We start from the raw sequence: 23,688 nt of genomic DNA on the forward strand, positions 1-23,688 counted from the left end.
CTTATCCTCAGATATAAATCAACACCTTTAACAAGTGTCACCGAGCCACAAAAGTATCCCCTGGAGGACCATGTCTCCTCTCCAGCAATCTTAAATCAAAGAGCATTATATATTTTCTATCAGCTTTTCAATTAATTACACTTAATTACGGCAACAGTAATCCGGGGATCGATACAATACAACTGCCTCCGAGACATCTCCAAGCGGATCAGTGTTACCTTTACGAGGGATTTTATAAGGGTATATTTGTCGAGCAGAGACAAATCAGATGGAATCGTAAGGGTATGGCATCCCAGACTATGGCTGCAGGCTCTTTGACGGTGATAATGTCAGTCATAACTACTCATCGCGCGATTGATGCTGCTAAAGAATGGCACCGACATTTTTCTGGATTACATTGAGACAAAGAGAAAATTAGTATCTTGGATGGTGAATCTGATAATTAATAGAATTAGATTTCACTGTACTCAGACTTACGAGTATCATCTAACGTTTTATGGCCAGCTTTCATCATTGTGCTCATTTTCTGAATTGTTGTTGTTCTATCGTATTCAATGTCATTTTCAGAAATAGAGAGAATTAGCAATAATAAAAAAAATCCAAATGCTTGTTTCGTTGTGAGTAAGTTTATAGAAGAATTAATTAAATGAAAGCTTAAGGAAGACATGTATTACAAAGAATACAAAGAATAATTAAACGCAAAATCTCCAAGAAAAAGAAGAGTAAGTCTATTTATAGATTCGTAAGCACTGTAGATGCAGCCCAAGGACCGAATATCTTTTCTGAAGAAAACCCCCCTGGGAGCAATTCCTAGACTTAATCAACACCTTTCTTTGTTTCTATCTGAACAATTCTTGGTTCAGTATTACTTATAAATAATATCTAAAACAGTACTTTCGAATTCTTTAATCACAGCATGTTCTTTAAATATATATCGCACTTTCTCATAGTTATTTTCAAGCTTATTTCTAATAAAATAAATTGTGAACTTATATTATCCTCAAAAAGAAACAATTTCATCGCATAAATATATCTGTATACGATGGTTGATTAAAAGATGATGTAAAGATTGCATTTGAATTATTGATAAACGATTTTGTTTTTAACATAACTTTATATACCAATATCTTTATCTTGTATAACTCTTGTCCTTAAATTTCATTCAGATATATACACTTTCTTGTACATGTAAATACTGATCAGAAACAAACACGACATTTGGTATCGTTCATTGCTGATTGAACGGCAAGAATGTATCGATGTCGTAATGATGACTCAAAATCTATACAAAAAGGAACACTGTAAAATCATGTTTTTTCGTTGGGTCAACTTTTCGAGGTTTAAGAAAGAAAAAAATGGTTTGTGAACTTTGTGGGTATTTGATTTCGTGGTTGGAGAAGTTTTGAATAGTACACTGTAATGTATTTGAAATTTTACGTTTTATGGCCGTCATGAATCTGAGAGTTTCTCCATACCTCGATAACATGGGAAATTGGTGATTTTACAGTAAATTTAGAAATAAACTTTTGTCAAATTTAATCCTCTAACTTCGATCAAAACTGTTTTTATCATTTTGAGAGTAAACATTACTAAAAAAATGTTGAAACTGAACTGAAATTGAGTGTCTAGAGGTACCGTGACAATATTAATGAAGGCGATATCATTTTTTTTTTATATCATATAGAATTTTACGTTGATTTTTTAATATTATAAAAATGCTTCACAAAATCGAACGAGATTTTCAGACAAATGAAAACATTTACATTTTTTTAAGGATAACCTTTGATTTTTTAAAGATTTTATAGCAACTGTGACGTTACTTTTATCTAAAATCTCGTAGATAATGGTGTCCTTGTTTGCACATTCGTTGGTGTAGAGTATTTATCAAATTAACCCAGACTTATTTTGTAGAGTTTAATAAAATGCAAATTAAAATTAAGCTTATGTTATATATCAGATTGGAAGGATGAAGAAGTGAACTACACGGTCGGTGAATGATTCATAATCAATATAGAGAATTAATTATAATTAGACGTTTAATAAACAGGAAAAAAAATCATTGGGTTTTCGTTTATGTCTTTAATTTACTTTGCATAATTTTTGAAAAATGGATTATAAGTGAATGATTAAGAAAAGAAGCTATGAACATTTTTACTGTAATTTTACATTTTTTTTTTACAATTCCAGGTTCATATGAAATACAATTTGCAGAAGATTGAAAACAATTTTCAAAATATTGACAACTAAAAAGACACTTTCAATAACCAAAGTCATATCACCCACGTTTAAAACACCATGCATCAATAATTCCACAGCATTAAAGGGGTTGAGTGCATATCTGTCAATCAAGATTAATTCAGGTTCGTCATACACCCTAGCCATTATTGCCTCAGGAAAAGAAAGTGAGGCCTAAAATTAATTACGATTGACCAATGATAAGTCATCTTCAACAAGCTTTGAAAATTCTAGGTTTGCTAGAAGCTTGACATTAACATAAATCGTAATCACTATTGCAAACATCTGCTAAACCTTGTTTCTTTTGTGGCTTATTTGATCAAGCGTAAAAATTACAGATTAGGCACTGATGGTTGACAAGAGAATAATGAGAGAAACACTGCATTTTCTCTATTTTTCGAGTGGTGGCACTCGGAAGTCAAAATTATCAAGTTTGATCACATAATCGATATATTCAGGTAAATTAAAATTCAGAAAAATATTTTTTTAATGATTCTTAAATGTATTTTATATTCTATATAAGATATTAGATGAGGCATTATTCAAGTATTCAATAAAAAGCAAATGTACCCGAGTCTATGACAACAAACCAATAAGTGGTGCGGAATGCATTTTTTTAAACTTGAAGATTATTGAAATGTTCCAAATTGAAATACGTATAAGACTTGCAAACAGATAAATCTGAAAACATGTATATACAAATCGATGGTTTGATACATGTGAATTATTTGAATAGAAGGTGTCAGTTATAAATGTGACTATTTAAATAATCTCATTAAATTAAGATCTCATTTGGTGTATTATTTTTTTTAAAGTGCTTCTTCATTTGATGTTACCTTTCACATAGGCTTACATTGTATCACTCCACTTTTGGTTATATCCGATGAGATAAAGGAAAAAGCAAATAAAAGATTCACAATTTATGGCTAATATGTTTCGTTTACAAGATTTAATAAGAAATCAAGAGGAAATAATGCACATGATTAGGTTCATCTTCTCTAGAAATGTAAGTTGAAGATCAGGTTTAGAAAACAATTCAAAACAAGGCTATCGGGTGATGCAACAAATCCAAATATTTGCAGGTACATAGCTTTTAGCTGACATCAAGTCTAGCACAAGTTTAATTAATCCCATCCAGTAGTATCAGGTGACGGAAATTGAACCCTTATCTAACACCTTTGTACCCCGGATCGTTCCTTAGAGACTGACCTTAATGCTTGCCAATTTGGTGTGTCATTTGTATGGATCCAACTTTTCGCACCATCCAATGAAAAGGAAACTTAATTCTAACCCTTTTCTTGATTTTTTTTTAAATAAAGGAGATTATTTTATTTTTAAACTGTTAGAATTTTTAAAGGAAAAAAAAAGGAAATGTAATGTTTGTACTTTTTTTTTTAAAATTTCATATCATATACATTACCTTGTGGTTTGAGGTCATTTCCAGATGAAATTGTGAGTCATAATAAGTGAAAAGATATCTTTTTTCGTTAATAGAAACCTGGAATTCCCTTAAACCAAATGCAAAACGTGAAGGATAATGTACATGTATCAAAGTTTCTAAAAAAAAATTAAAGAATGTATAAAAGTTCCTATTTTGCCTTAAGAAAAACATGTTTTCAGAATTAAAAATATCAGAAAGAAATCTTTATGATAACAAATAAAAACTTTATGAAAATAATGAAAACCACGTATGAACCATCAAACTTATTGATTTGATTCTTACAAATAGAAGCCTGCATCTTCGACTGTCAAAATAAAAGAAACCACTATAATTTGCAGCCATCATCCTTCAAATTTATTGACAAAAGACTTCCTCAAAAAGCAAGTTATAAATTAGTATTCAAAACATTCCAATATTATGTTTGACAAGCAAAGGTTTCATTTCTTCTGAAAAACCTTGCAATTTTCATCCTAAAAATTTGTCTTTGTAGTAAATGTAATTATTGGAACGTACGCCGTCTTTTCATACAGCGCCCATTCAGTTTCCTTAAGGAAATGAGTTGTCCCAAAAATGCCTGTATAAATAATATTTCATCGCTACTATCCCCCCATAAAACGTGGACTCTGCCTTTCTCCATAATAGCATGTCTGCAGTGCATTATGGGAAAATAGGAAGTAATTAGTGTTCTTCAAAATGCGCTCTAAGAAGTACGCTGAAATAGATACTTAGTTGATTTTAATGTCTGTTGCAAGAAAATATGGTCAATTACACCTCAGATGCGTCGTAAATTTCTTCGGATGTCATTTTCTTGCTGCGTTTAAGTTTTGCGAGCTTTATTAGACATAAGAAAATGCTTCTTGAGTAGTTTCGAAAGTGGAAAATTGATGGAAAAGTGACTTATTGATTGGGTTTTTATTATAGATATAATATAACATGCTTTTAGCTAAAAACAAAATAGATTCGTCTAGAAAATATTATAAGGTATTTTCATCGTTTACTTTAGTCGTTTTAAAAACTTACTAGCAATTTGGTATCAAACGTTAAGTACCCTGCCAGATACATTCGATTTTTATTGCATTTTTTAAGAGAAGTATGTTTCAAAGAGTTTTGAATAGAAAACCAAAAGAAATGAACTCACCGCTACAGCAAATAGGGACAAACATACATGTTTTTTTAAAAACTACTTCTGATATAATATTATATAAACTTTTATATACAAAAGTTCTTAATAAATTACTAATCATTGTACATCAAACACCAGTCTTTATTATTTTTTTTATCTATTTGGAATATAAATTACAAAAATGTGAAAAGGATATTCTACACTGAACACGAAGACCAAACTAACGTCATTGCCAATCAAAGGAACTGTATGCCATAGATTTTGAAAAATCAGAGATTGATGTTGGTTATAAATTCTTGATGAGAAAACGAAATCTTCGTTAACAATATATATCTAAAGTTAGAATTGAAGACATGTACAAATCAGGAAAAAAGAAGAAACACCAACAGTAACGAAGAAAGAAAGAACCGAAATGGAAGATGGTTTGACATTAAAATATCCTCCGAGTAGCCATTGAAAATAATTGTTCTATAAATCACATGGAGCCCGACCATTAGGGACAAAGCATGAGACACTGCATATAATAAGGAACCGAATCCATTAATGAATAGGTAGCAAAAATCGGAAGTTACAGCGTGTAGTTGGCCAAACGAAGTGACAATATGAATAATGAATGTAATGCGCTTGTTTAAGGTATGAGTTATTACGATAATTGTGGAATATCTAGATTCGATATCAATCAATTTGGGTGCCAATTGAGTTTTTATGGTAGGATAACCTAAATACTCCGATTATTGCAGCAATGTCTGTTAGATGTGAGCATTACTGAATTGTTCTTACGTAACATAGATTAGTAAGTATTTGAGCTTAATATTCAGAAATGTAGATTACGCACATACATTTGCAAAAATGGCTATTGCATAAGATTACATACACTCCTCGTTTGTATTAACACTTCTATGTCACATCTCATATTTGCCCCCAAAAAATAAAAACAAGGAACAATAATATCACTTCTTAATAATATAAAGTTATATTTTTTCTAAAATAATAAATTTTTTTCAACGTTGGAGACATTCAAACTTTGAACGCAGTCACAAAATTTACACTGAAATTTGTCCCAGTGTGCTTAAAGTGAAATCAAGACATACATTGATTTTCTGCGAAATCAGCTTGTCAACGATTGAACTAAATTTTGTGATTCCTCGAAATTTTGAACCTGTGGAAAAAAGAACGTCTACAGAATTTAAAATGTCACTTTTTACTGGATATATATTACATGTACAAGCCATCTAGCTATAAAACATCTTATGTCCCTTTCATTTATTACAACAAGCCACTGGCTAACATAGCACATATTTCTATATTTCAACAATAATTTCTTCTTACATGTACTAGTTATCCTTTTCCCCAAATTGAGCCTTCTTTCAGTTTAAACTCATAAATCATGAAACATGAGTAACTGTATTATTTTGTTTAGCAAAGTATTTTATGCAATAAATACAAACTGCTCTTGACTACCAATACATCGAAAACAGTCAATTTGAGTGTGATATTATTTCTGAATCTAAAGCTAAACACATCCATCAAAAATGATTGCACCACTCTGGGTCTTACCATTTACATAATCACATTATCTTACTATTCTATATAATTGATGTGTTTTATAAACCATGCCCGTATTTGATAATCAAATTGGAGGTGCTATACGGTGACAATTTTGAACAAAATCAACTTCACACGTGTCCATAAGACAACATATCCCAGTATCAAGTAACGTTTACTATAGAAATGAGATAATCTCCTCATCCTCAAATAGTATACCCATATGAAAATAAAACATAGAAATGACGGAATGGAGACAGAAGATGGGGCATAATTATCCTTCATAAATTTCACCCTATACCAGGTCGAAAGAAAATGGCACCCGTAATTCGTATAATTTTCATACTAACTATGCCTGTCGACAATTTTCTCATTTTCAACATCTGTGTGGGACAAACTCGCAGTAAAGCCCCAACAATTAAAGAATATTTGCAATCTGCTCAGGTAGAGAGGAGATACAAACAGGTAAAGCACTACATTGATAATCAACGCAAGGAGACGGTCCATCTGTCTCTTGTCTGTTTCAATATCTTTCGCTAATCTGCACAACCTATAGTACCCGTCTACAATTTAATCAACAGGAAAATGTGTAGATTAAATCCTAACTGATTTGCATGGATTATTGATGATTTTCTTCTTTCTTTTCAATCTTATATTTGTTTGCTTCATACAACTGATCAATAGCAGGTTCGGAGGATCAGTGATAATTTGTTATCTGATTTCACAAATCATTGAATGATTTTGAATTTATTCGTCTTGCCCAAATGTCTTTTAAAATTTTGCTTGCTACAATGCAGAGAAGAATATTGATTAAACCAAAATTATTTTTTTTAAATCACGAAAACTAAACTTATGTTTTGACATTTTATGAAAAAAACAACACATTCCTTCAAATTAAAGTTGATATGCTCTGATGATTCAAATATGTACACAAAACTTACTTTCAGAAATATCTTTGATAATTAATTTGCTTTTCAAGTGATGTCAATTTAATTAAGCATTGGAATTGTGACTAAATACTTGAATTTTGAGTTAACATTTTTAGTTAGATCCTCGCCTGCGTGGTACAGTTGTAGGTAAAGCGTTTGCTCTAGAGTCGCAGAGTAGGGATTCGATCCTTATGTCGAAGGCTGAATCCCTGTGTGGCAGGGAGACCAGTACTTCGGACAAGAACGTTTAAACCGAGGTTGTTCTTTTTATCGCAGTAAGTGCTGATACGAAAAAGATCCCTTATACTGCTAAAGGTCGGTTATTGCTGCATGAACGCAGGTCGTCATTTGCAGTTCTTTACAGGCAAGTGATGGAGTCTCAGTATTTGTGAAAATTTCTCAGGGGGACATTGATCAAAAACAAAATATTGAAATATTTTGTTTTTATTATTATTTTTATGTATCTGATTATTCAATGTAAAGTTTTTAATTACATATATTTTGTTTAAATCAAAATCAATGAAAAAATTTCTTCCTCATTGGTTAAACTTACCTGCAAAATAGCTCTTTGTCCTAAGATAACTAACTGCCAGACGAAGAATTGAAAGTTTGTCTAATTTGGATATTACAGATTGCTCAAATGGCAGCAGGCTAGCAAGGTGATCAAGTTCTGAATTGAGTCTCTCTCTATGCCTTTTGCTTGGGTTACTTTTGGGAGGGTCTTTTACCGGTGTCTTTTGTCTACAAGAAACAATAAAAACTATTAGACAGAAATGATCCATTAAAAATTTACACTTTTAGTCTATACTGGCTGATAAACAATGAGATGAGAAGATCATAAATGTAGTGTTTCAGCAATACACGTGATATGATTGATATTTCATAGATGTCATGTTTTATATAATAATTTGCAATTCATTGTCTAGAAATTTTTGTAAAAAGAATATTAAGCATAAATTATATTTTGCTATAGACTAATAAGTAATTATGCAACTGTTTATAAAGTGTTGTCTCTCTGTTATATTGTTTGAAATCCTCTTCATGTATTTGGATAACATTTGGTTATAGTAAAGCATTATCGCCCTCTTAAGATATATTGTCAACGTAGGACCAACAACAGATAAATCATCTTTCAAAAACTTGTGAGTATTTACACATTATTCCTTCTTAATGAAATGCACACACAACATTGCCATCCAATGATGCAAGGACTCATTAAGACAGAACAATCATTCATGTTACCCTTAACGCTGCTAGTTAAACTCTCTGACAGGGATTAGCTCCCTTGAGTCTTCTAAGTTCGTTTGACAATGGGACTCCTACAGAGACCCAATTAAACGTTCATTATTCCCTGACTGTGTTGGTGGAAATGAAATGGCTTCTTCGCTGTGTAAATTTCATATTTTGCTTGGTGTCGGCTTCGACTTTTTGATGCATCTGTTACTGCGAGGAACCATTTAATAGGCATTATATAGAAATGTGTTTCTTAAACTCTAGAAATGATGTCCCTGTATTTTGCTCAATCCATTTATAATGTCGTAATGCGAATAGAATTTTATGACATGAATGTGAACAAACACATGCACTGCAGTTTTAAAAAGTATTTTATCTTTGGAAAATACACAATCGCATGTACTTTGGAAAATCCTTTTCAAGTAAAATCTTTTTGTACAGTCATTCTATTCATTGAGGTACAGAATGGTTACTTTTGTTTCCTGTTTTGAAAGATAAGATTCAACTGAGTTTTATTTACTCAACACTACAGGAAAACACAGTATGGCGTTTTCTAGGTTATCTGTGATAGTAATTATAAAGGTATGTTGATGTATTTTGAATGATGAAACAAAAGATAAATTCGAAAGCAATTAAATAGTTTTAAAAACTATTTATTGGAGGTGACGCTCATATCGTTAAAACAAAACATAGATTTGTTATATTCTCTAGTCATCCACAAGTAACCTCCGGGGCAGTCGTTTTTCTTTATAAATTAAATCAAACTTGCTAAATGATTACAGTAACTGAACAGAAGCAAAGTCATTCTAATCCCTTGATATTGACAATTACATGATTGTATCAAATTACGTCAAAATTGACTCGAAAGAATAACTCGAAATATTTAGAAACATTAACGGAGTAATTCACTTATAAGGGCAAAATAACAGTTATTTCTATGCGCAGGTTCATCAAATAATTCTCTTTCGCGCAGAAGAACCAGATGTGGAATATTGCATTAGGGAACTGTCAAATTGCCCCCGGGTTTCTATCCGCAGCCATCTACAACATCCCCCGAAAATTATTTGATATCGATGCATCATAAAGAAACAACTTAATTAAATTATTATATCTGATTGTTCGTTTTCTATGTTTTGTTTTTTCTTAATTAGAAACTTGTCAAAAATAGAAGTTTGTTCCGAATTCTGATAGTAAATCTTTTCTTCAACATGACTTACACATTGTACTGATCAGAGAATGTAATGTTAAAAAGTGATGTCATATAAATAAGTATAAATAGATAAATAAATAATTTAAATAAAATATCCACATCTTTATGTTCAAAAAGATGTAAAATAAAGTGTTTCATATTTATATTTGATTTTATTAAAATTTCAATTTTTGTTTCGATGTTAATGCAGTATAAGACAAAATAAGAGTTTAAGACATCAGAAAATACTTAAAATATTTTGCTGCTTAAGGTCATGTAAATGTTTCTTTCAGATATTCGTCGATAAGGCAATCAGATTTCAACACAAACGGTTGTTTAAGAAAACTGACCAGTGCGTGAAGAACCTTGATATTGCAGACAGGTCATTTCCTATCCAAATTGATGGCTTTATAACCAGAAAATGAGCTTGCTCATCTTCGGCGATATATGACGGTTATAAATATTCATATATATTTCACACCTTCTAGTGTTTCTATCAGTTCTGCAATTCATAAGGGAAAGCATTTTAGCAAGTACTTCTTAGCCATAAACATTTCTTTCAATAGCATTCAAACAATTTCGACTCTATTAAGCACATTTAATAAAGTTTTCCTTTAATTATTGAAATTCAAAATACTGTTTTCTTACTAATTTTTTCATCCTTAATTTTACTTAATTTTTTCCAAATAAGTTATTTACAAATCAAAATAATGAATGAAACTAGTTGTTAGAATGCTTAAGTACCCTCTCTATAAAAGGTAAATATTGATATAACAATTTTTGCATAAATGTAAACTTTACCACATCTTTTCATAGATATAAATAAAAAATATAAAAGTTCCTTAGGATTGAATATTTGACCCGGAAAAACATCAGGGCAAAATGAACAGTTAAAGTTTCAATTCAATTCCCTATAATCAAATTCATAAAATATTGTAGTCATACTCTAAAACCCTTTACTCAGAATCTCTCTGTCTAATTAACAACTGCCCATAAAATCAAGCAAATCAGTTCATTTAGTGCAAGAAGCAGTCTGTGTAGAAAAAGAATGGAAGTAAGCTATAATTAAAGTTTTATAGCTATGTTGTTAGACTCCAGCTTGTAGCTGACCTCTCAAATAAAATGTCCTGGTCGATGATTTTTTTAGGCCAGTAAATCTGCTCGCCCCCAAATTTTCGCTCAAACATACGAATTTAAAAGATATAAACTTGCTTTTATATGTTTGATGGGCAAGAAAGAGGCGTTCTATTAAAGTACATGAGTGTAAAATGAAAACTGATACTATAGTGTTATAAATTTTGCTGTCTAAAATCGATCGGACAAAAACGGTTCATTGAATACAGTAATGCATGTCATTGAGCAGAATTGTCCAGTCATTAAATCTTTTAGGCTTTAACAAGAGATGACCAGTGGTTGTTAGCCATTATATGTGTAGGAACCTCCTTCTGCAACGACATATCTGATCAAACTATCACTAAAGTAAACTAAAGTACACTTCTTGTATTTCATACGAGGGAGAACAATCCGGCAATATAAATGCTCTTTTGAACTTTGGAAGTGAAATCCATTTTGCTCACTTAAAAAGTGATTAAGCGAGAACAAAATATGGAGCTTGGTAAAAATTGTTGTTTTAATATTAACTTTTTTCAAAATCTGATCTCGAATATTTAAAATGCTTATCACCCATAAACTTACTCAAATTTCTACTTCACCACCGATTATTTTAATTAACTCGAATATTTGTTGAAAATCACTGACTTCATTGACATCATATTTAGGTTGTTTCAAATAAGTGAAACATGATCATGAAATGTAGCAAGAATTCAAAACAACAAGCAACCGTGAAGTTGTAGGTCCTCTAACTTTATGTCATTTAAAGTTCATTCAAATTTCACATAAAATTGACATCTGCCAATAACATGTTACATGGCTTGACATGTTCATTTGGTAGACCCAAGTTAAGGTAACCACACAGAAAAGGCAGCACATAAGCCATCAAACATAACTTTGACCGTATCAATTACAGAATAACCTTAGGCAAAGGAAGTCCAAGTCCTTTCTGGCACTCCTTTATGTTTAACAGTGAATAGAGAATTCTAAATATTGTCATATTGAGGAACATATTCCTTTTATTTTAGAGGACTCAATATAAAATCCGAAATTTATTTTATTTTATTTTTTTTAAGGTTTTCGTCATTTGCTTTCAGGCTTGTTGTTATACATGGTTTGAATGTGAGCAATAAGAGCATCTCACTCTTTCTCTCTCATAGTTTCCTATTTCAAATAATTTTCTATTTTTGAAAAATCAGTCATAAAAAAAACTCAGAAATAAACAAGTTGAAAAGCTATAAATCTAGCGATAAATCCTTTGTAGAGAAATAAATCAGTATTCAGTCAAAATTGGACAGGAAGGATATCATAACTAATGACTTTTGAACATATTCACACATTTATTGATAAATACATAAGCCAAGTTTAAAAGATCTTTAATCAGTCCAACTGCAGTTCATAGAATTCAAACGACCTGCTTTGCAATGCACACATGTAAAAGTGCTAGGTCCCCCTAGTGATGTGTTGTAAATTGTCCCTTTTCCAAAGAGATAGCATTGACACGGTTCCTTATCCGAACCCCAGGATCTTATAATTGAAGTAGATTTGAAAGAAACAGCATAAAGAACGGTAATTATGAAATAACTTCAAACAATTATATCTGGCCTGAGTTTCGGGCTTTCAATGCCATCGACTAAAAAGTTGTTTAGAACTACATCTGCTGAAGTAATCGCAGAGGAATGCGTGGTTGTGTAGAAAAGACATTCAAGAAATTGAAAAATGAATATGCAAGATCTTTGATTCATCTAGGTTTCAGCAAGATAGAATCAACCTTTAACTAAGGGAACTGTTTTACAAAAAGTCTATGATTAGAGATAATAATCTTCTAATACACAGTAAATATTTATTCTGGCTTTTGACATATAGAGAGGGCTTTTAGCGTTTGAGTTGTTAAAAGGCAAAGCTGCAAAACAATGCACCAGTTATGCAAATGTCAGATCTAAGAGAAGCATGCACAAAAATTGATGTAGGTAGCTGTTTGGGGGTATATAATTTATGAAGACTGTCATTGCTTAATGAACTGAAAGTGTCTCAAAGAGGAATAGATGTCATTAGAATGACCCCACAAATTGAAAGGCAGACTCTAAAATGAACTGTAATTCTACTAACCTTTGTGCAACGTTGACCTTCTCTCAAGAATATCGGTTAAACAAAATGAACATAATCTTAAGCTAGGAAATTAAATTGTAGTCTTTGTCCCTTTGAAGGATACCTCATTGCAATGTACTATATTAAAAGTTTGAAATAGCTATTCTAAATTGGGCTAAAAGAAAATCATCTCAGAAGGGCTTTTTACAATACCACACATTTTCAGTATTTTCTTATTGGATTGTGGTTGGAATTCCACCGTATATACAATCATGACATGAGTCATGGTTCACATGGATGTGACCATCTACATGGGATGCTTACTTCTCCATGATATCTGATTCAACCTCTGATGTTTAAAGGTGTTATGTTTGTTTTCTGTCCATTTATCTTAAATTATTTAATTATTTAATTGAAGGATTATTACAGTTGGTAATCAACATATTAAATTTTTGAGAAAAAAATAATTAACAAAATTAATTATTAATCCTCTTATACACCAATACACATAGACATACATGTGCACTGTGCTTCACTCAACTATAGTGGCTATCACGGATGTAAAAAGAACCTTTTCCGATTAAAATTTATTTTCTTTATCTTTAACTAAATGCATAAAGCTTATTGTATTTGGTCGATTTGGTTCATATTATATTGACGTGGTTTTTCTTGTCAAATCTGAATTTGTTTAAATTTTTCTGCTGAAAACACCTGTTGATGAATGATAATTACAGGTGCTTATATACTCTCTCAATATGTCAAATGTACCACACACTTTCAAGGTGAGGGCTCAGGGGACCACCTACTTAGAGGCCACAACCCACCTTTTATACAAAAATGACACTCAGGGTCACTAAAAATCCCATACTGATTCCCAGAGAAAAAAATATTATTTTAATAGAAATAGTATTTACATTATTTTAGTGGTGGATCCAGTACATTCATATATTCATTATTTACCGATTTAAAGTTTGTTTTTAAAATCAAATACCTGTTTAAATGTATGAAACATTGCAAATTCGTCGTTAGCTAGAAAGAACATTTTTTTAGGATTGCAAAGGGATTTTTTAAGTTTCTAAACACTCTTGCAGGTCTCAACACTTCAGGATCATTTTACATCAACAATTTTTTTTCTGTACCTTTAAATTCTTTATTCACAATGTGCCTTGACTGCAGTTTTAAAAAAATATATTTATTCAGAAACAAATTATTGCGAACTTCCATTCAGTGGAAGGTATTAGTTTACCTAATGTTTCAAGCATCTTGATGCCTCAATACCGTTTACAAAATTAATCATTGTCCATTGTCAGCTGCATAAAAGAAACGAAGCGACGAAACAATTAAACGTTGAAATAAGACATAAGTTTTTTATACGTCGAGTTGATCAAAATCTCGAGACGGACGAGATCTCGGGGAACCCGGTACGATCAGTGTTGGGTCGACATCACTTCACTGAACAAGAATAGAATAATTTAAATCTCAATTACACCTTACTAATTTTGAGGAGAGATTCTGGGTTGGGTGAAGGAAACCTACAGAATGTGGGTAGATTTTTCCATAAGTTTTGGTCTTGCTTTATCTGTCTCAGAATATTGAATAAAATTGTTTAGTGAATGTTCTTTATCTCTTCATTCATCCGGATCTGCACCTTTTCAACAAGGATTTAAAACATGTTAGTGCTCACATATAATTCTCATAATAAAACTTGAATATTAATCGAACACATGTATCGAGATACTTTGTTCTTACTGTTTATTACTGTCTGTTGCATCAATTGTTTAATTATTTCAAAACCAAACAAAGAATGGACTTGTTGTGAAAATGGGCAACATAACTTTGAACATCATTCGAATTTGCCTCCAAGAAAGTATCAGGTGTCGATCCCCCATTGATTAAGAACACTACAATATTTAGTATGTAAAAATAATGAAAATTTTGTTTTAATTTTTCTAAATTAACAATATCTTTTTCCGTCTTTCATAGATGGCTAATAAGCCATCGTATCACACCAATACAAATTATTTTATATTAATTAAGTTTTCGTTTAAATAAATGATATCAAAATATTACTGTATTGTTCTTCTTTTTGTGAAAAAATTTCGTTTCACTGAAAAGTATCTGGTATTCTGATATTTACATGTATTATATTGCCAAGAATCCTTGTATTCTTTAACAAAGCGCATACTCGCTAAAACATTAAAATAAAATAAATGATAATAATTCACCACAAGATACAAGTATATTCGTGAGACAATGCGACCCGAAAAGTATGAAATCTATATTAAATAAATAGAATTCAATCTCAAAATAAAAATTCTACTTACGGTGCATCCATATATACTATGGAATATTGAAAACTTTCTACAGAACAGTGACAAAAGTGAGTTTCAGCATCCTTTTATATAAATAATCTAAATTTGGTGGAAAATTATATAGGTACGTAAAAGAATCTAGCAGTGTCTATTTTTTGCTAAAAAGCAGAAATAGATTTGTTAATGTCACTAATGCAAAATATCTTTTGGTCCTCTGCTTAGAAAGAACTATATTCGAAAAAAAATTATACGTTCTGAAATGTTTAACGAGCGTTGAAAACGTATAAAAGGAGAAATGAAAAGGCAAAGAAATACTGTGATGAATGAAGCAAAAATGCTTTGCTTGAAATAAAAATCACTGAATGAACTTTAAGACGTTTTAACATTTTGAAGTTTAATCAACTTCAGCTTTAGAGAACAGAGAGAAAAAAGATCAACAAAACTTGCATGACAATGTGTACTAATGGAAAAATCAGGAGGTGCTTCCGTATTGCTGCACGCTATCTAGACAACCCAAAACAAGTCAGCATACAATGGGGGTCAAACGGCCCCATACAAATTTGCCTTAACAGATCGGCTCTCTAGGCGAACCTAACTCCGCCCATATAATTTGTAAAGAAAAGTAGCAAATGTTGTAAATTTCAGACACAAATCTAAAATGGATTCTGCCTGTACTCGTTATGTATTTTGTATATACCAGATTAGTATCTATGGAATGTATGCTTTGTGTCACCTTACTGGCTTTAAAATTTATCGAAAACTAAACAGTATAGTTTCAGAAGAACAAAGAGGTGATTTTGAAGCAAAGATTGGCATTGGCAGTTTGAAAAGTAATCAGAATTACAATAGGGTACATACATGTTTATTTTTTCATAAAAGTTTACCAATTATCAACACATTGATGGCATAACTTAAATAAAATACCTGTATAAAATACATATATATATTGCCTTCAGATGATTATATGTTATATCAGTTCAATAATGTACTTCTTTTAACATTATAAGAATAAAATCTAAATCCAGTTTGGTGAATTGTTAACGTTAATAATAGAATAATTAACATTTCTTGACAAAAATCGCTCCACATACAGTCATTCAATCAAAAAGAGATTCAAATTATACTAAAAACTTTTTGCGCATTGTATACTGTTTGATCAATGTATTTCCTTATAACACCATAGACCCATTCAAATCCAATCAACTAATTTAGCTTCATCTGGAAACCTTACACATAAAAACAGGATTATTGCCTTCAGTAATCAGCATTTTTTCCAATAATTGTTTTGATCTTAACATGTCTAGTTCAGTGAGAGTATGGTGTAAAAAATATGTATTAATTATCTGAAGTTTAATTATCTTGATTGAAATCAAGTTTTCAGCGCTGGAATAATCTTAAAGGACAGATGATACAAAGAATGGACACCTTGATTGGTATATATTTCTGTGCCAATTTTTGTGGCAAAGGATGCTCTTAATAAATTTCAAAAAAATATTAAGAAATTGTAAACCTTCTATGATGTTCATACATGTAATTCTAACCTCTTGCAGCCATCATTATAAATCTATGCAAATATCTTTCACTCTAAATTCCATTTCTGTGAAACTTTGAATGAAAAATAAAAAAAAAAAATACGCGGTTAAACATGTACATTTTATTCATTGATATATACATGTGACTCAGATTGTTATTTTCAATTTTTAATGACAAAAGTTTTTGTGTATCATCTGTCCTGAATACATGTAGAGTTTCTTTGGTCAAATGTGTCGAAAAAATATCTTTCTATTCGAGTTCAATCAGTTTCTGATAATTAAAAGCATTTTTATGTTAAATATATATATGATAAAGAAGTTTCTTCGAGCTTAAGAGTTCTTTTTTTATAATTTATTTACATATGTTATTTTTTTCCATTTTGCTACAAATATTTTTAATTGTTTAAATCAAAAGCGTGTAAAATGTATTAAGCTTTATATATAGCGTATAAATATTTAGGATATAAAATTTTTCAGACAGATTTTTTTCTTTGAATTCTTGTCAAAAAAAAAAAGAAGAAATTCATCCCCATAATGAACCAAAAGTAGATCTTTAAAAAGATAAGAAACAAACTGTATTGATTAAATTTTACGACATCTTTGATTATTCTTTAAATATAAAGACTGCTCCTATTAACCTTAAGACGGGGGTTATAATTACCCCTTGTTTATTAAGCTGGAATGCGTCCAGGTTTGTTTTAAAATTAGTGCTAAAATAATGACATTAACCCAATGTGATACTAACATTAGATTTAAACATTGCAGATAAAAATCCTTAGAAGTTTGTTTCTGTGATCATAACCTGTGCATTCTTAACATTAAAAAACACACATATTGTGATCTTAAGCTAGCTGACCAGTGTAGGCTTCAAGTACGGAAAATTGCTCTCCTGGAATAGTCAGCTTTATTTTTATTTAATTGTTCATATTTGCTTCCAATGATTTCATCAAGGCTGAACGACTGAGCACTTTTATTTTTTGTCATACGTCGACCAATAACAATTACATATAATTGATATTACCTTTTTATCGTTGATTTGATTACACATCTTGTTGTCACTGAAGATATGTTGATATGAGTGGATTCTTTGAACATTACATTTACAGCATCTTTGTTTCAATGATTGTGATATTATTTTATATTGCATGCATGATAATGAAGTAAACTGAAGATATTATGCGTACAAAAATCTAAATATATATTTGTATGTCATTTCTATCTCGAGTACTATATTTAATTTTGAATGAGAACAAACCAATAGCAGCAAATATATTCCCAGAAGTATTCTAAAATTATAACTCCCTGAAAACCTTTATACATTACTTTATGTTTGGATATCTTTTAGGTTTTTCTATTTTTCAACTAAAGACTTACTGAATTTGTTCATAAATTTTCTCTTTTGGGGAGGGGGTAAAATGCCTTAAAATATTTCATAAATATAAGGAGGTTACTAGCTAGACATATGACTTTTTGGTTATTCAAATTTGAGTGTACGGCGACTTATTTAATCCTAAGTATATTGTCAAGAATACACTAACTCTGAAACTTTATCCATTTCCTTATATGCTGCAATTTCTTAAGAGTTGTCGATTTGAGACGAGATTTGCATCGAAATAAAATAAAAGCTCTTTTGTCTTTCATTCTTTGTAAAGGTCTTCAGATGCAAGCTTTAGCTAAGCTAGATGTATTGTGACAAATCAGCTGTTTTGAGCCCCTAAAATATCGTACATGTTTAGTTGAGGTTAGTTTACCATTTTTACAAAAATCATTCTTATATATTTCATTTGAATATATTTGAACCAATTCACAACTTAAGAATCAACTCAAAACTGAACAAAATTTCATTTTCTTGCAAGAATTTATATTTTTGTGTTTATTTCAAGGGTTTGTCTTTTAGCTATAGATTCGACGTATAATTTTTGTGCACATAACATGTACTTACTTTACAATTTATTTATCTCAATCTTATAGAATAATTAGATATTACTCGTTATTTAATAATGCACTTTAATTACTCCTTTATGAATTATATGAAAGTGTTTACATTCATATTTATGCACATATGTACAGCAAATAGCCATTTTTGAAACAGTAAAACACATCCATATTTTGAAAATAGAACGAGAAAATGTAAAGCATGTTTTACGTACGTTTTGACTGTCCTCCGCCGCCGTTTAGTAGCATACATTTTGAACCCCCTCGTGTCATTTACTTCCAAGCACTAGTATAACCTAATCATATTCATTGTCTTTGGAACTTGTCCCTTAGAACCATGCTTCTTGAAAAAATTCTTGTCGTCAAAAATATTTCTGGATTTCACCAACGCCCTTTTCAGGTAAAAATGGAAATGCTCCTTGAATCAGAAAAATGTAAACAAATATTCCAAATGCATGCTTCTACTATACTAAAACAAAGTGAATGTTTATTGGACACGCATGTAGCGTGCAAGTCTTAAAAACTTAAATCAGTTCGCAAAAGTTCGTTTCAGGTTGTGAGATGTTCGTGTCACAGTAGTAATTAGGAAAACGCATACATTAGCTTTTGCCAGATTTGCTTTGCCTGGACATCGGTCCAACCAACATCGTTCAATGATTTTTTTCTTGCCCCCTCATAGAAGTGAACAAACTACTGTGTGCCACGCGACCCGTGAACTAATCAACATTACCCGCCTTTTAGATGTTACCTCCGCCCATTTGGAATGGAAGAACCAATGGGATCATGCCAGGGTATATTAGCACAATGCAGCAGACAAACGGGTGGTATTTAAAGTTGTAAAGCACCCCTGTGTGATAATGGGTTTAATGTGAAGATCCTACCGAGTTTTGTTTTCTCAAAGGGTCCTAAGCAAGACTTACTTCTAAATTTATCTGTCTTTTTATTCTCATCCGATAGAGAGAACACATTGAAAATAAATGAAGCAAGAGGAACTAAACAAGATAATTGTGAGATATTCTTCGAGTTAAAAAGTCAAGGATGTTTACCAAATTTGTCAATTACTATCACCACTTTTTTTTAAGAACTAGACTCTGGAACTAATTCTTTTTTACCCTTAAATATTCATGAAATTTAAAGTAATTACACATGATGGGAGCATAAAACATTTGCTTCAGAATTCTTCACTTTCTATAAAAAAAAAGAAAGAAGGATAATATTCCACTGATACTTATTTTAAGGCATGGCGTTTTACCCCTTTAATCCCAAACATGCCTTTATAAGAAGTTTGAAAGGCTAAAAAAGTCTGTTTGAGAAACTGGGTTAATAGTTTGCTAGAGGAATTACCATGAATAACAATTATGAAAGATAATTTGACATAATTTAAGGAAATTTTCTTCAAATTACATTTCCCTTACAAAAAACGTAATCCCACCAATAGCAAATTGAAGGAAAATTGTTTTCTCATTGATTGATTTCAAAAGGTAGCATGTTGAATTATTTAGCAAATCTGTCCCGTTAATAAGAGACACACTCTGTCCAAGTTTTGGGGAACAAAGACTAAGGTGTAAAAAACCAAATCGATAACTAAATGACCTGTTGCAGAAGAAATGAAAAATTCCCGCCACGAATCGCTGTCGTCTGTAATGCTTATTTAAATGATTAGTTTTAATACAATGCAAGTCAGCGACAGTGAAAAATCGACACTAGATAGGTTTATAAATCCTTATTATTCTTATAAAATCTAACAATACGTTGCGGTTTCAATCTCATCAATAGATGCATTGTAATGCTACATAACATTTAAGACAGTATAAGCTACATGGACTTCCAATCCCTAAATATCCAAATATATATTTTTTTAAATCTAGAAATCAATTTTCTCAGCGATTCGTGATTTTATTCACAAGAAATATTACAATTAATATATTCCCTAATGAATATAGACACCAATAAAGTAAAAAAAAAGATGCTATGATGCACTGAATTGTTTTAATTTTTATTCATATTTTTTTTTCCAAATAAATATACTTAAAATATTCCTTGGGATGTGTTGAGGAAATTTATATATTTGAATTAATTCAACTATGAATTTAACTTAACAATGTGTTCAAAAATTTCAAATAAGAAGTTTTAAATAAAGAGTGGGTACATATACTTGTATTTATAACAAATATAGAAAATATTCATCCGGAAGAAAAGACTGAAAATTTGAAATAGATACCTTTTTTCAAAATATTCATATCAAATAACCATTTCACAAAATATGGTCATGGCAGTCTGAATGTTTGCTGTTAGTTGTATTTTCTTTTCAGAACAGACGTGAAATTAAACTATGTGAAATATACTTCGTCATCAGCTGTTTAGCTTACTGCCATTTCAAGATAAACCTAAGATGATTTTTTCTAGTTGCCATACTAATAAATTATCTAAAGTCACGGTAAGTGTAAGCAGTTGTATGTATGGCGCATAACGACATACAATACCATTTATATACACAAAAGTAACAATATACTGATTTATAATAATATACTTATAAAACGTATGGAGATAACGAACAGCATTCAAGATCAAAAGTCCATAAAACAATACAAAACAGGAGCAGAGCAAACACAGACCTTCAAAACATCACAGGTGGGATCAAGTGCCATAGAGGAATGGGCATCCCCTGCCGACAAGTCACTGAGCAGCTTGATTGAAGACCTGGTACTCAGGCGTGATATAATACCCGATATTGCATATTAATTTTTTGAAATCAAAGAAACTCTTATAGATTAAAGAAGATGTCATTTCGTTGAGGTATTGAATATAAAAGCTAATAATATTTGATGCAATTTGTAACAATCTTATTCATTCTGATAAAGATAATGGAAAATATATATATACATTATTAAGAAGGACAATTTAAATGAATACAATACAGACAGCAAGAAGCAACAAATTAAAGACGATGCACATGAACATACAAGAACTGCTGGTCCACTCTTTATTTAGAACAATATTGAAACACAAGTTGAAAGATATCATTAAAATAAATGCCTTAATTATCGTACACTGCGAGCTTCAAGACACATGCATGATGTGTTGATGTGTATATAACTTACAATGTATGAGTAAAATATAATGTGCATACATGACGAGATACAGTGCTACAGGATATCATGTTATACATTCATGTATTACAGTCATTGATTTAAAAGAAAATTAAAAAAAATGTATAGTTTTATATAAAATTACAATTAAAATCAATGTACATGTGTAACAATACTAACAGACATTGGAGAAAAAAACAGATTATGTTTATGAAGGATATGGAGATAACGAACAGTATTCAATATTAAAGTCCATAAACAATAAAAAAAAAAATAGGAGCAGAGCAAATGAAACATATGGAGATAACAAACAGTATTCAAGATCAAAGGTACATAAAACAATACAAAATAGGAGCAGAGCAAACACGGACCTGAGCAAACACGGACCTCCAAAACATCAGAGGTGGGATCAGGTGCCATGGAGGAGTGAGCATCCCATGCCGACCGGTCACACCCGCCGTGTGCTCCTTGTCATGTTCGAGAAATGAAGTAAAAATCCGTCGTCAATTCAGTGTATAAATAATGGACTAACAATATATAAGAAAAACGTCAGTCAGCATTTGACTCAATGATAAATTGTATTTGCTGACAAGGTCATTGTATCGACCATAGAAATTATTTAATGATGAATTTAAACGAGACTGTTGAAATTCTTATTTTATCAACTTGTTTGTCAAAAATTTACCTCGTTTTAGAAATTGTCCATACCTTGAGCATGCTATTACGTATCGAATCAACTGAGGCATATAAACTCAGTATGCGTATGCAGGTGATGAAGGTATATTGCTGCATAAGTAAGGGAAGTTGACAATAGAAAAGTTAGAGTTTGGTTGTTAGATTACCATTAACGTCTTTTTAATTATTAAATAAATGTGTACAAAACTGTGACATTTGTATGTTAAAAGCAATAATGGCAGCAGCTTTATACATAGACATGTAGCAGATTTTCACATCTTATATTTCATTCTATATACCTCTCTGATAGCCTCCTTCCACTCTTCTCTTCTTTTCTACCTTTTTCTCTGCGCACGTTATTAAACGTATTTATAAACATTTTCGAAAAAAAAAATCTTGTGTACACCATTGGGGGGGGGGGGGGTGTAAATTATAACAATTCAAGTCAATTGGATATGTACAAAAATGTCTTTATTTTCATTACAATTAATGACAGGCTATATTTCATGTTTAATTGTCAATAAAACCACAATCAACACATTGTACATGTATTAAGTCCAACATTGATGCCCTTAATGCCCTTAACTCATTACCCACCTTTAAGACTTGCATAATTACCTATTTTTAGATTTAGTAGCATTTGGTCGTGCAAGTGGAGCCGAGACTGCTAACAAATAGAATACTTGGCGATGCATAGAGCGATATAAGCAAGGGTATTTTTACCAACGACATCATCTAAAAATAATATTTCATAGCTTATACTCTGAGTTCGTTTCTTTTTGAATTTTCATTCATCTATATTTTAGAATGAAGCAAATCAGAACTGGTATGGGTAAAAAAAAGTATTTTGAAAAGAAAGTTAAATAACGCAAATGAATATTGCTTAAATGAAAAATAAATTTAGACGTAATAATATTTCCAAATTTTTACGACACTTTAAATAAGGTAAATTATTTACCATTAAGTGAAAAAATAATACATATTATGAGGACATATAGTGTTCTAGAGTTCCAAATGTATCAAAAGTGTACATAAATTTGTATTCTAGGGCCTTGATAGATTGACAGTTGTTCTAAGGCATGCAATTGACCGTATAAGATAGCTGCAGAACAGTAACTGTCTGCTTGAGAAAATTCGGACAGATATAAATCATTATCTGTCCGAATTTTCTCAAGCAGAGAGCTACAGTTTTGCAACTACATATAAGATTGCAAATGGTTTTCACCGAAAAACAATACACGGATAAATTGAA

General features: G+C 31.0%; 1 protein-coding gene across 1 annotated transcript in view; it reads right to left on the reverse strand.

The window, feature by feature from the left end:
* LOC134277289 (single-minded homolog 1-A-like) overlaps positions 1-19,341 on the reverse strand; it is a 35,461-nt gene extending 16,120 nt beyond the window's left edge. The window contains exons 1-2 of the mRNA XM_062759606.1: positions 18,888-19,341; positions 7,827-8,014 (exon numbers count right to left, since the gene is read on the reverse strand). Coding sequence (XP_062615590.1) covers positions 7,827-8,014; positions 18,888-18,925 — 226 coding nt within the window. The 5' untranslated portion in view covers positions 18,926-19,341. The remainder of the gene's footprint in view (positions 1-7,826; positions 8,015-18,887) is intronic.
* Between the last annotated feature and the right edge of the window lie 4,347 nt (positions 19,342-23,688).

The sequence above is a fragment of the Saccostrea cucullata genome, unplaced genomic scaffold (genome assembly GCF_032062105.1).
Source record: "Saccostrea cucullata isolate Sc308-1 unplaced genomic scaffold, CSIRO_AGI_Scuc_v1 ctg373, whole genome shotgun sequence".
NCBI lineage: Eukaryota > Metazoa > Mollusca > Bivalvia > Ostreida > Ostreidae > Saccostrea > Saccostrea cuccullata.